This window comes from Falco punctatus (genome assembly GCF_963210335.1).
Source record: "Falco punctatus genome assembly, chromosome: 3".
In the NCBI taxonomy this organism is placed as follows: domain Eukaryota; kingdom Metazoa; phylum Chordata; class Aves; order Falconiformes; family Falconidae; genus Falco; species Falco punctatus.
In genome coordinates this window covers 49,767,050-49,780,078 of record NC_137582.1, presented here as the reverse complement: position 1 = coordinate 49,780,078, position 13,029 = coordinate 49,767,050, and the positions used below count along the sequence as shown (strand labels likewise).

The window sequence follows — 13,029 nt, the reverse complement described above, 5'->3', positions numbered from 1 at the left end:
AAAAACCCACCCCAACTCTAACCAATGCTCCCAATCATATCCTAAACTAAGATAATTGTGATGCATTCCCACTTTTCTGACGCCATTATCTAGATGGGAAGTGATTTCGTTTGATGGGGTCGCATTAACATTTACTCCAGGATTCTGAAATAATGGGAATGAGTAGCAAACTGACATATGATATGAATTTGAAAATATTTTCTAATGTTCCTTGCAGAACAGGTATTCTAGATTTAGCACTAGTGCTAAGAATAGAAGCAATATAATTTTCTTCACTTATGTGACTGTGGGGAACATCAGCAAACTATTACAGGTACTGAAGTCAATAGATTTTCTTCCATGTGCCATTTATGTATTGCATTTCTGTCTCATCTATAAAATAAAAATAATCAGGCAGAGAGAATCCTTGTGTAATTATAGCAAAATAACACTAGCAGAAGATAATAGGTAGCAGTTTGTTTATAAAGAGTAGAACAAATGAGCCCTAGATGATTACTCATAAATAAAATATTTCTCATTAAAAAGTATTGGTGGAGAATCTTGGTCCCAGACATGTCAAAGGAAAAAAAAAAGTCTATTAATTTCGGTGAAGACAGGATTTTGCTTTTTCATGATTTCTTATTACAATAACTTAATAGCATCTCAAGAGAAGTTTTAAATCTAATTTGGCAACTTGTCTGCACTGTTTATTTGTTTGCATTGCATTTTGGTATTCTTTGAAGTTAATTTTATTAAATGGTATAAAATATAAAAAGCAGCCTAAGCGATCTATGAATAATAATTTGGAAAATGATTTCTATCTTGTTGGTGGTTTTCAATGTTATGCATAATACATACATTATTATTCAATGAGATTGTCTTCTTACAGTGCATTTCTCAAAACATGGATTAACTATGTCAGATTTTCCATTACCACACTAGATGTATGCAAATTGTGAAGCTGGTGGTATTTTCAGTATATGCTGCTACCTTGGTCCCCAGTTTCTAAATTAGACTGCTTGCTGTTATTCACAAGTTCTGTCTCTACTCATGAATTGAGAGTTCCCTTTTAAAGGCAGTAAGTAGTGCATACTGAGTTCTCAACTTGGTCTTCCATCAAGGCACCATAACGTTGAGTGCCTCTACTTGAGAAGTGTCTCAGGGTCCTCACAAGTAGCTGATGCCAGCACCTACCACAGAACCTTTTTTAACGTTGCAATTTGTACTTTAAAAGGACTTGCCGCCTGGTCTACCTGTCAAATCTGTCTTAGGGTAAATGAAAATTTGCTGCTTCCTAAAAATGCTATATATAGCCTTGTAAAATATTCTCAGTGATGCAGGTTATGCACAGTTACTGAGGATTATACAAGAAAAGCTCTTAAGGAGAACAGGTTACTTTTATTAACTAAAAGAAGCCCTATCATTATATATTACAGAGTTTTGAGCTCATTAACACTGTATCTTCAAACCAGTAAGTACTTCTGCTTATATTTTATATTTCATAAAAACTTATTTAAAAATTATTTATATGACATAAGTTTAGTTTTTCAGAAATTTGAGGAAAATCCAACATGTTTTACAAATATACTTATTGCTTAGAAATCAGTCTATACATACATATAAATTTGTACAAAATTATATCAACCTATGTTAACTCTCTGATGCAAGCATTCAACAAACAATTCTGAGAAACTGTGATGTTCAAAAACATGAAAAAAAAGCATTCATTTGGCTTTAACAGTGATATAGATCAGTATCCCCAAGGGTTCCTATTCCTAATACAGAATTACCCTTTAAAATTAGAATTCAGAAGTCACCACAGGGAGCACTGTGACACTGAAGTCAGCCCATAAGAACACAAAAGATACTAATATGTGAAACTCTCTCTCATGCATTTTATGTCACTGCTGTAGCTACACATCTCTGTGAAACTGGGTGCTTAGGTGAGTAGATTTTGCTTCTCTCTTCTATTTTGGCACTCTGAGGCAGTAATTGAAAACAGATAGGTCTGGTCCCTGTTCACTGCTTATGCATTCTGCAGTAATGAAAGGAAAAACCTCCACCCAGAACATATGAAATCACAAGAGGATGTAACCCAGGGATCCTCAAGTACTGTGTTTTAAGAGAGAGATCTGACTGCTAGTTACAGCATTCTGCATCGTCTTGTACATCTGCTACACATGCAAAACATGCAGTTCTGGCTACACAGGGCAGCACTTCAGTAAATGGGTCTTCCTGGGCATATGCTTAACTAATTCACCCAATCTTCAGTATCTAGAATTTGGACATATGGTTTAAGCTAGTTGTTACACTTTTGATGTAATGTGGTACATTGAGGTGTAGACGCATCCAGAGTGCATCAGAGTGAACCAGTATTTCAAACCAAGATGAAGGAACTGTTATTCAGAAATTCTCTAGAACAAAAGAAGTAGCCAGGATGTCTAGCTTGAACGTTTGAAATACTTTGTATTGCTGCTGACTTAGTAACTTAAAACTCACATTTCTCCACTCTAATTTTTGCAGAAAGAACTCTCCATGTAGACATCTTTGGGAAAAAGTGTGCGCAATTTGTTGATCAATATCATTGCATGCATTGTCAATGGCATTTTTATTCCTTACACTTTAGATGGAAAGTTTTTTAATAGTCTCTGAAGTGTGCTGTTGAACTGTCAGTTCTAAGAACTTGTTTCATATCCTTATGGAAGAGGTGCAGTCTCGTTGGGATTAATCTCAAGAAGAATTTCATGCCCTCCATGCTATAAATCTGATTTTGCAATGTACATAAGTAAGAGCCATTGCTATGTAGGGCTCTTGAAAACCAATTTTATACGTAAACTGGAGTGTGTTCTTGAATCATGCCTGTGGTTTGGTGTGGCATTCTCGTTCCTCTGAGTGGGAATGAAGTGAGTGGCAAAAGTGCATGGGAAATGCTGAAGCACTACAGTTTGCATGTCCTTCATCTTCACTCAAACTTAATGTGGTTGGGAATAAGGCCAGATACCCTGGGACTTTGCATGCCCCTGTAAGGGTCCTTCTTACTACTGCACCTCTCTCTTGCTTCTTTTATTGTTGTTCTCCTGAGACAGGTAGACCATCAATGCCCTTTACATTTCTCATCTAGGAAACTACGTGCTTATATAGATTTGCTGTTCCTGTAGAAAGGCAATGGTCTTGACCTTCTGACAAGATTTGTTGAGTTACATAGGTCTGTAAAAAAGGAGTTTACAACATAGGTAGGATGTATAACCACCTGAATGGTATACTGGGCTGTTTTGGTTTGGTTTTTTTAACTTCCTATCTACAGGGTGTAAGTAAACGTTATTGATCAAACAAGGTGGAAGTAATTGCACACAGAGATGAGGGTAGCTATTCTATTTTCTGTAGCACAGATTGGTGGGCTGAAGAAGACAGCATTTGAAACAAATATGATATCGTTCCACAAAAATTGCCAAATTCCTCTAGTTTATCTGAAAGATAATGTCTTTAACACTGTTTATGGTAGATGGGAGCTCACATATCATACAAAAACAGAGAATGAAAGTGGTGCTGAGAATTGGGATTTTTTATCTAGGGCAAATACAGAGAGAGAATTTTAGGGAAAATAATTCTAGCACTTACTTTGTGTAATGTATGCAGTTAAGATACTTTCCTTTTGGTTGGTTTGGGTTTTTTCCCCCTCAAGTTACTAAGATAAACACAGCTAATTTTCTTTAGCTTAGTGCAGGTTAGAGATTTGTGTTAGTCATTAACATAAAGAGATCAACACATCCTGAAGCAAAGGGACCTGCATAGATTTAGGACAGTTAAAAATTTGGCCTCCCTTATATTCTGTTTAATTTAAAGTAGATACTAAATCATTCATCAATACAGACAAAGGGCACAGATGGAAGTATCCTCCTACACCACTGAAAGGAAGTAATTTACAAACCCTTAGAAAAAAATAATGGAGTAGCACATCTTGCCTTAAATTCGTGTTGTCCCATGCATGTGAAATTAGTGTCTCCTCAAAGTAACAGCACAATATGAATGAGGATGACCTTATAATTTTGTGAAATACTACTGAATTCACAATGAAAAAATGTTAGTGCTTTAAAGTATTGGGGCGGGGGTGTGCGTGGGGAATCTTTAAATGAGGTTAAAAAGACATAAAATATAAAATTGCTCTTTTCCACTTTTAAGGAAAGTAATTTGAAATGTATTTTTTCTACATAAATCCACATTAGATATAAAAAGAAAAATGTTTTTCTAGCCAGCTGTAAATTTCATTAATTGCGTGTTTATTCTATAATCTGTCTTTTTTTTTTTTTTCCCCGACAAGACACAATGTAATTCATAATATAATTACTTGAAAGGCCACTGATATGCTTGTAATTAATGATCTGCTAAAATTCCTGATTAGAGCTTTCATAGGTAAACTCAAAATAATTTCTCGTTACAGGGTTTCCTTTTGTTACTTTATCACTTAGAAATAGATATTATTTTTAATTTTATAAGTCCCATTTATGTTGCTACAGCTAGATTTTTTTTAATATGAATTAAAACAGACAACTTCTTTGAGAAGTAATCACTTCAGATGGAGTAGGGACTCCACAGATCATCAGTAGAAAAAAAAATCTTTGTTTTTTTGGCATAAGAATGAATGTACTAACCTTTGGGGTTTTTTCTCAGGATTAAATATAGATAAAGGAATTTCAGAGCAAATTTTACAAAATGTAGTCTGACTGATCATCAGACACTGCCAAAGTATCCATGTGATCCAAGGGACATCAAACCACAAAACATTAAATTGATTGAATTATGTACCATAGCAGGGTTAAAAATTCCTTCGAAAGGACATCAGCTATTTTTAATACAATTTTCAATTATAACTATATTGAGTTGCTTGTGTATGTTTTTTTATGGTTTGTTATTTTTTTTCTCTCTAGGCTGTACTTTGGAGGTACAAGTTTTCTCAGCTTAAAGGTTCTTCAGATGATGGGAAGAGCAAAATCAAATTTTTGTTCCAAAACCAAGATACTAAACAAATTGAAGCAAAGGTAAAACCAATACATTTTTTGTTTTATAAAGGCAATGTACATTAAAAGCAGTTATCAAAGCATCTAGGGGAACAGACATGTGAATTAAACTAAATTTCTTAGAAATATTAGATTAATGCAAAAAGTCAAAGAATGCAAAGAAAACCAAATAAATTCCAGGAAAAGAAAACTTAATCAGTTGCTTGGTTTTTTGCTAATTTGAAGTCTTCTGAGGTTGTAATTACATTACAAAATAATAATAATAAAAAAAAAAAAAAAACAGGGCTTGCTCTTTATAGTTTTAGGCATATTTGCCAACTCTCCTCCATCATTTTGATAAAGCTGGCTGAGAGCTTCAATGCCCTGTTTTTCACCCTGTACTTGTATCAAGAAGGAATGGTGCAAAATACATTCTTAAGTCAACATACAGACAAAACCCAGCATCTACAAATCTTGGTTTATTCTCAGAGCAAAAAAATGCGGATTAAAAAGATATTCCCTTACAAGACTGAAGTTTTGTGTCTGCGTCTAATTCAAAATCAGAAAAGTTGTGTTTTCAGTTATGCTTTTGAGTCAAGAGTTGATCTACGAAAACAGTAACCCTGAGGGATTTATGCTTAGTTTGATTTATGTCTTTGGAGAATACGTCATTTAGTGTTCTGGGGGTGTGAGGACACATGATCTCCCAGGATCTTTGGCAACTGGAACTGCCTTAGAGTCTGGATTGAAAATACTTTGTCTACAATCCCAATTTTTGTGTAAACCTAAAGACTATTTTCTTGCCCATCTTTAAAAATTGTGTTGGAAGCGTATACCTTTTTTCCTGACCATGTCAGAGAGAAAATTGCTGAATGAATGTAACAATACAGTTCCATGAGCAAAAAGGAAATGGTTAAATATTTTTCTCTCCGAAAGGGCTAAATACACACAGCATAATAAAGTATGTAAATAAAAAATGCCTTTTATCAGGGGCAGTTGTGAGTTTAAATGTAAGTAGCTACATTAAGCAGCTATTTTTTCCTTCTTGCATACCTCTTTATGTTTGGTATTAATTATTTTCTACCTAACAGCTATTTAATTGATTTTGAATGTTTTACTCAATAGAGTAAAGGTATGTAAAAGCTCCCATTAATGTGGTGGACCGTGGCTTTCAGTACCTTCATGTCCTGCTACATCTCAAAGATAAATATTTTCTTACTTCCAGTTTCCTTCAGAAATTGTTTTAATTGTACAGAATTTCTTCTCATCTCTAGTAAGAAAACGTAAAGCCCAATGTCATGAGGATGATTTTCTTCTAAACAAATAATTGGGAACCTTTATCATGCTGCTAAGTACAGCTGAAGAATTAAATTCATCATTATTTTTCTAATATCTGTTCGCTATTGCCATTATGTTAACACAACACATGATTTTAGGACTAAAGAAATTTTGTAGGAAACCAAGGGGACAGTGTTTCTTTTCTTTTTTTTTTCAGTAAAACTAGAATATGTTTTTAATAATTAAATAATAAATAAAAATTAAAAGTATGACATGTTGGTTTTGAAGAAGAAAATAGGTTTCATCTAAATGTATTTATGTTTTAAATTAAATCTGCCATGCAAACCACTTTATAAGCCTTAGAGATATATCCTGGTACCTTTATCGTATCTATTGTTATTCCTACTCAAATTCAATGGAACTTTATTTCTAGAAATTTCATCTTTCTACCTTTTATCAAGGCAGAAATGATACCTTCTACCTTATGAAGGCAAAATATTTTACAAACTTCCTAATATGCTTATTAACGTGCTGTCATGTTGCCTGGATGCTTCTCTTTATTAGAAATTCAAACTTCTACGGTGATCAATTTGGGAATAAAAACCTGTTACTTTTAATTTATTTTCTTGGTGATCAAAGCATTCCAATTATATCATAATCAAAAAACGTCAGATCATATTGTCTTTGGAAGGTGCCATGGCATTTGTAGTGAGCACTTTATACATTCTAATTTGATTACATATGAAGTATGTTGCTTAGTCTAAGAAATATAATTAAATGTGGCTATATACCAAACGTGAGGATTCTTGGGTCATATTTTTTTCAACTTGGGTTAGTTTAAAATTCTATGGATGGGCCCCATCGGTATCCTTCAGACTTTTCATGGATTTAAAGCACTATTCAGCGTAAGAAGAGGTGGAACAATCTAGCCTCTACTTTGCGGACTTTACTGGCATTACAGACTTAGAGGTATAGCTATTTGGGGAACTCTTGAGTCATTAGGAAATGTTAATCAGATTTTCAGAAATGCTTGTACTGCCAGGTTTCATGCATACTGTATGCAGGCTTCATTTGGAATCAGATGATGGGAATTTTGTAAAACATCTGTTAAAGGTTGTGATGAATATTCATGGACACAGCTATCATCACCTGTTAAATGAAGCTCTGGGCTTCAGATGGCCTGGAGAGCCACTGTTCTAAGGGGAAATACAGTGTAATATTTTCTTTACGTAAAGGTAACGTGCAGGGAATAACCAGCATATAGGAAAATGAGAGCTCACAACTGAGAACAAATCCAAAAATCTGAGGGCCCATTGCACCAACATATTAGGGCTCTTCATTTCTGCATTCCCTAGCAGCAGTGTGGACGCAGGGCATGGCAGGTAACAGATACAACTTAAGACAGTCGCTAGAACTGAGAGTGTTTTTTTCCCTGTCATCATTAACACTGATACACTCCATGCAGAACTCACTATGGCATATGCATACCTGATCTGAGACTCCTGCTTTTCTTGCCTCCAAGATCATTTTTCCTCCAACTGTGAGTTTCAGCTATGGCACTGATGGAATGTGTTAATGTAGTTCATGCACTATAATTCAGTTACTCCCTGCAAATGTGAGGTAATCTGGCCAGAGGGGTTTTTTTGTTGTTGTTCTTGTTTGGCTTTTATTTTTTTAAATAATATTGCTTTCATCATGGTTGACAGCCAGCTGCATATGGGCTGGCAGTGAGCCCAGGTGGCCAAGAAGGCCAACAGCATCCTGTATTTTATCAGAAACAGCGTGGCCAGCAGGACCGGGGCAGTGACCGTCCCCCTGCACTGGGCACTGGTGAGGCCGCACCTCGAACACTGTGTTCAGGTTTGGGCCCCTCACTGCGAGGGGGACACTGAGGGGCTGGAGCGTGTCCAGGGAAGGGCAGCGGGGCTGGGGAAGGGGCTGGAGCACAAGGCTTATGAGGAACAGCTGAGGGAACAGGGGTCGTTTAGCCCAGAGAAGAGAGGGCTTGGGGGGTACCGTATTGCTCTGTACAGCTGCCTGACAGAAGGTTGTAGCCAGGTGGTTGTTGGTCTTTTCTCCCAAGTGACAAGCAATAGAACAAGAGGAAATGGCCTCAAGTTGCACCAGGGGAGGTTTGGGTTGGATATTTGGAAAAACTTCTTGACTGAAAGGGTTGTCAAGCATTGGAACAGGCTGCCCAGGGAGGTGGCACCATACCTGGAGGTATTTAAAAGATGTGTAGGTGTGGCACTGAGGGACATGGTTTACTGGTGGACTTGGCAGTGCTAGGCCTACAGTTGGACTTGATCTCAAAAGTCTTTTCCAAACTAAATGATTCTATGATTGTATATAATTCCTTCCTGTGAAAATATGAATTATCAAAATCCAAATGCTTCCTGTGTTCCTTTATTTACAAATTTTGTGTATCTCATGCTATTCCAGATGTGTGTTGATTATGGGACGATGTGTTATTATCTGCAATAATATCCTTTAGCTTTGGAACACTTAATTCATTAACTAGAGAATTAATAGTGTCAGAGTGCTTAGCTTTTGAATTTTGATCCAAAATTTAGATACATTTGTTATTATTCTAGAAATACCTTCAGACTTTTAGATGGACATTGCTTGGAAAAAATAATTCCACAACAGAATTTTAAATTTTAGTCATACAGTCTTCATAGTTGTCCAGCACCTTCTCTGTGTTCTGGTGGAATATACAGAGATATCATTGTTAATGTTAGAAGAATTTAGGGAAGAATATTTTGGGAAAAAATATTTTGGGAAAAAATGCAGAACTACATCCATTCATCAGTCAGATTTTATTTTTTTTTTGAGAAACACACTTGCCACCAGAGTTTATATTCCTTAGTGATAGAAAGTCCTTCACTGACACTGAATAACTGATATTTTTATAATGCTGTCAATTTTTTTTTTACAGTGTGCTTCATGCCTGACTTAACAGATTTCAAAATGGCATGTTTTGGATTTAGTTACAGTTTAACCAGGCATACTTCTTTTCAGATTTAAAGTAATTTAGAAATATTTAAACATTTGTACTGATGCTTTTGTTTGGCTTCTTTGTAGGTAATATCATGTTACTATGAAGTTATATACTGTAGTATAAAAGAAGTGTTTCCTCATGGATTTCAGCAATTCCAGTCTGAAAAATCTGAACAGTAATTACCAGAGGTCACACTAGTGGGTCTATGGCAGAGTTTCTGGATGCAAACACCTAACTTTGAAGGTCCCTAAGGCAAGGTCTAAGTGGTTTCTGAGAAGAAAACCACTTAGGGGCAACACTAATCATCAATACCTCTCAGACATCCCAATCTGTAGGTTATTTCCCAGCTGTCACTCAGCAGGAGATATTGCACAAGTTTGTGCAGTCAGACAGAATTTTTCTGACTGAGAGCTGCAAAATGGAGCTGTCTGCTTGGCAGAACATGGAGCCTATGTATCGCTCTCCTTCATTCATACAGAGCTGTTGGGGTTGGGTTGAAAAAAACCAAGCACAGATGGGCAAAACTTTCTCCTCATCTGTAAGACACAAAGGAATTCACTTAGGCACCTCCTTATCTATTTACCTATATATTTGCCTATTTGTTTAGCTATAGTTTAATGATTCATTGGTGTCTCTCCAGTATCACAACAGCTTCCAGAGGCTAATACAGTCTCAGGACTAACAAACTCATTGTGCTATGCTCTTCAATTTTACCTGGCTAAGTAAAATGAAGCATATGTTAAAGCTATGAGAGATCCTGTTTTGAGATATATGTGTGCGCTCCCAAACATAGGAATATGTAATGTATATAAAAATCAGCATCAGCGTTGTTTTTCTTATTACTTGTGATTTCCATTTGAATTTTGCAAGTAAATGCATCAGTTAGTAATTTCTGCGAAATGAGAGTGTCTATGCCTTGTAAAACATATGTATAACTCAAAAGCTCCACTTAGGTCTGTGCTTTCACCTTTTGCAACGTGCAGGGCTTTTTCGCAGCTCAACACTTGTCAGAAAAACTCAGGCAAGGTCGCATAGCTGTGCTGCATCAGGTTAGCTTTTGTTCACAGACTAGCTGAAACCCTAAGCTGAGTGTTACAAAACTGAAATGACTGCAAAAGTCAGCACATCAGGATGAAGATCTAGTCAATTGTCTTTGACTATTTGAATATAGAGAACAGAAGAGCGCAGAAATATGATATCAGCAAAAAAAGAACTGTAGCTTCAAGGACTTAGCATTAATAGTTATTAATTAATTAATACTACCTTAATGATAATTAATGCCAATTAATTTGTACTTGAAATTATCTTGTATAGAAATCTAATATAAAGACAAATACCCTGAGTTAGTGCTGTTGTAATGTGAACAAAATGCTCACTTTCAAGTGTTGCAAGGTGTCTTGATGGATGCTTGCACCATTTTCCAGACTTAAATTTCTGCTCATTTTAAGTATATTGTCCAAAATATAATTTTTAATTAATCCTTGTTCTTAGCCTTGAGGGGTTTTCTTTGAGCATCACAGTGCTCTTCAGATTTAGAAGATAATCTTTAAAGGGATTTAAGTATACATCCTTAGGACTTTTAAGAGTGCTTGTTCAATTGTAGTGACTGCATTCTGAGTTGAGATTTCTGACCTGTGTAGGTTTGTGTGATTCACTTTTTAGTTTCCTCATGTCTTGCACATGGATTATCTTTATTATCTATTTTAGATCAGATTTTGCAATAATATTTAGTATATATATGACATGTAACACCACGTTTGACGAAAGAACAAATCTCTTATCTGCAACTTATATATAGATGAAAGAGAAAATATTTTTCTATCCATATCATGAATACTTACAGTCTTACAATTGCTTGGTTCTGTAGATGTATTCTTTATGTAGTTGTGTGATTAATATAATGCAATAAGAGTTCGGGTTTGTATTTTTTTTTTCTCTGGGGGCAATTTCTGTTTTCTCTTTTCATCCATGTCAATCCAGACATTCTTTGTGAAAGGTTACTAAAATTCCCCTACGCTTCTGGTCATAATCAGTGACTGCATCTTTCTCACATACCTTTCTGCCCACTTACATTGTCCTCAGCAGAAACTGATTTATAATCAGGGGATGATTATATTAATAATCTGGGGATGTCTGGTATAATGACAGCCATGTAGGGTGAGAGTAGCTTGATCAAGAGATAGTTTAGGAAGATAATGTGAAGACCAGAGGGTACACTGACATTCCTAGGACAGTAGGGTCTTAGGTGAGGTGTACAGGCAACAGGCAATAGTAGTAAATTGTGTACTTGTGCACAGACAAGTGGGTGTACCTTAAGTATCGATTTCTTTGCCTTTTTTTGATTTCAGAGCATTTGCTTTTTCCTGCTGGTAGTAACTTTAATGACTTCAGCTGCATATTTCTTCAGGTTTGTTAAGGTTTGCCTGTTTGTTTATTTGAAAATTCATCTGAAGCTGGGTGTGCAATACCTGCCTAGATGAAAGGGTATTCAGACAAGAGAAAGACTGACAACAAAGTATAGATGAAAACAACCAGGTGTGGCTAGGTATGCAGAAAAGCTTGTGGGCTCCCCTTAATCTGCTGCCAGTAGTGCAGCCCAGTGGACAGCTAAAAGGGCAAGTTCTCAGCAGAAGTGAGGGAATGTTTTGTCTGTTAAGCTTTCTTGTGATTAGGCTAATCTGCCAGAAAACTGTTGTTCCTGATAGGTTTCATTCCCATCAATCAGACTCCTGTGAACTGAGTTGCTGCCTTTAATCAGGTCTTTATGTACTCACTACAAACCAGTCAGCCTACTGTGCTTCACATTGCTTTAATTTCCAGTTAAGTATGCATGTCTACATTGAAATAGGAATAATGTTTCATGGGAAATAATAATAATCTAGCCTTTTCTGACTTCTTAGTGTTCACCTTTGCAGTCAAAGTAATTTCTGCATTGCGTCATTACTATCAATAATAGTAATCCAATGGGACCTTCATAAGCTGTTCTGTTGCCTCACCCATTTTCCATGAAGGTCCATTGAGCAATGGATCTTCCCAATGTGTTACTGTTGCAGGAAGACCTGTGATAACTGTTAGTAATAATTGTACTAATACACTGAGTGAAAATTCAGTGTTTAGTAGCTGTAATTATGGAAGTAAGAACTTTCAATTAGTAAGGTTACCTAACTGACTCAACTCTCAAACTGTAATATTTGTTTTAATAGGCTTAGCCTGTTCAGACATAGGGGGAAATGTAGTCTTTCTACAGATAACACATGGAATTGATATTAAAATTTTTTTACTGTTCTGCTAAATATTTATTCTCTCATCTTAAGCTTCAGTTTTACTTTTATAGTACCAGAAGGATAATTTATATCATATTAATAAAAAGGAGTTAACTGAAAGGCAAATTAATTTGAATGAGTGACAATTCTTATTCTGAAATAGCTTCCATAATTCCTTGTTTCCTCATCTTTTAATTTCCAGTTTTTTTCTATCTATGATAAATTTTCTTATTTTGAAATTTGAGGGAGGAAAGAACCTTTGGCACAGTGACAAAATCACCCTTCTCATGGCATTTAAAAATGAGAATGTCTCTAAACAGATTTATTAAAATGGACACAGATGGCGGGTATGTGAAACTTGTCATGAACTTTATCTTCTTTATTGAGAATTGGTAGTTAGGGGAGTTTAAAGAAGCTCATGGGATCTTATAAATTTATTTCTGACCATGTCTGAAGGACATCTCAGGTTGTAAGAGAGCTGATCAAAGCTCCACCCATTCAGTACATCAGTGGA

The 13,029-nt window shown here is 35.7% G+C and overlaps 1 protein-coding gene across 12 annotated transcripts in view; it reads left to right on the top strand.

The window, feature by feature from the left end:
* The window catches only part of SNTG1 (syntrophin gamma 1), a 372,531-nt gene that overhangs the window by 333,089 nt on the left and 26,413 nt on the right, over positions 1–13,029 (top strand). For all 12 annotated transcript variants that reach the window (XR_013927241.1, XM_080381499.1, XM_080381498.1 and 9 more), the window contains one exon: positions 4,905–5,015. Coding sequence is in view for 11 of the 12 variants with exons in the window: in XM_080381499.1 (XP_080237625.1) it covers positions 4,905–5,015 (111 nt within the window). In the remaining variant the exon portion in view is untranslated. Of the gene's footprint in view, positions 1–4,904; positions 5,016–13,029 lie in introns of those variants that run through there.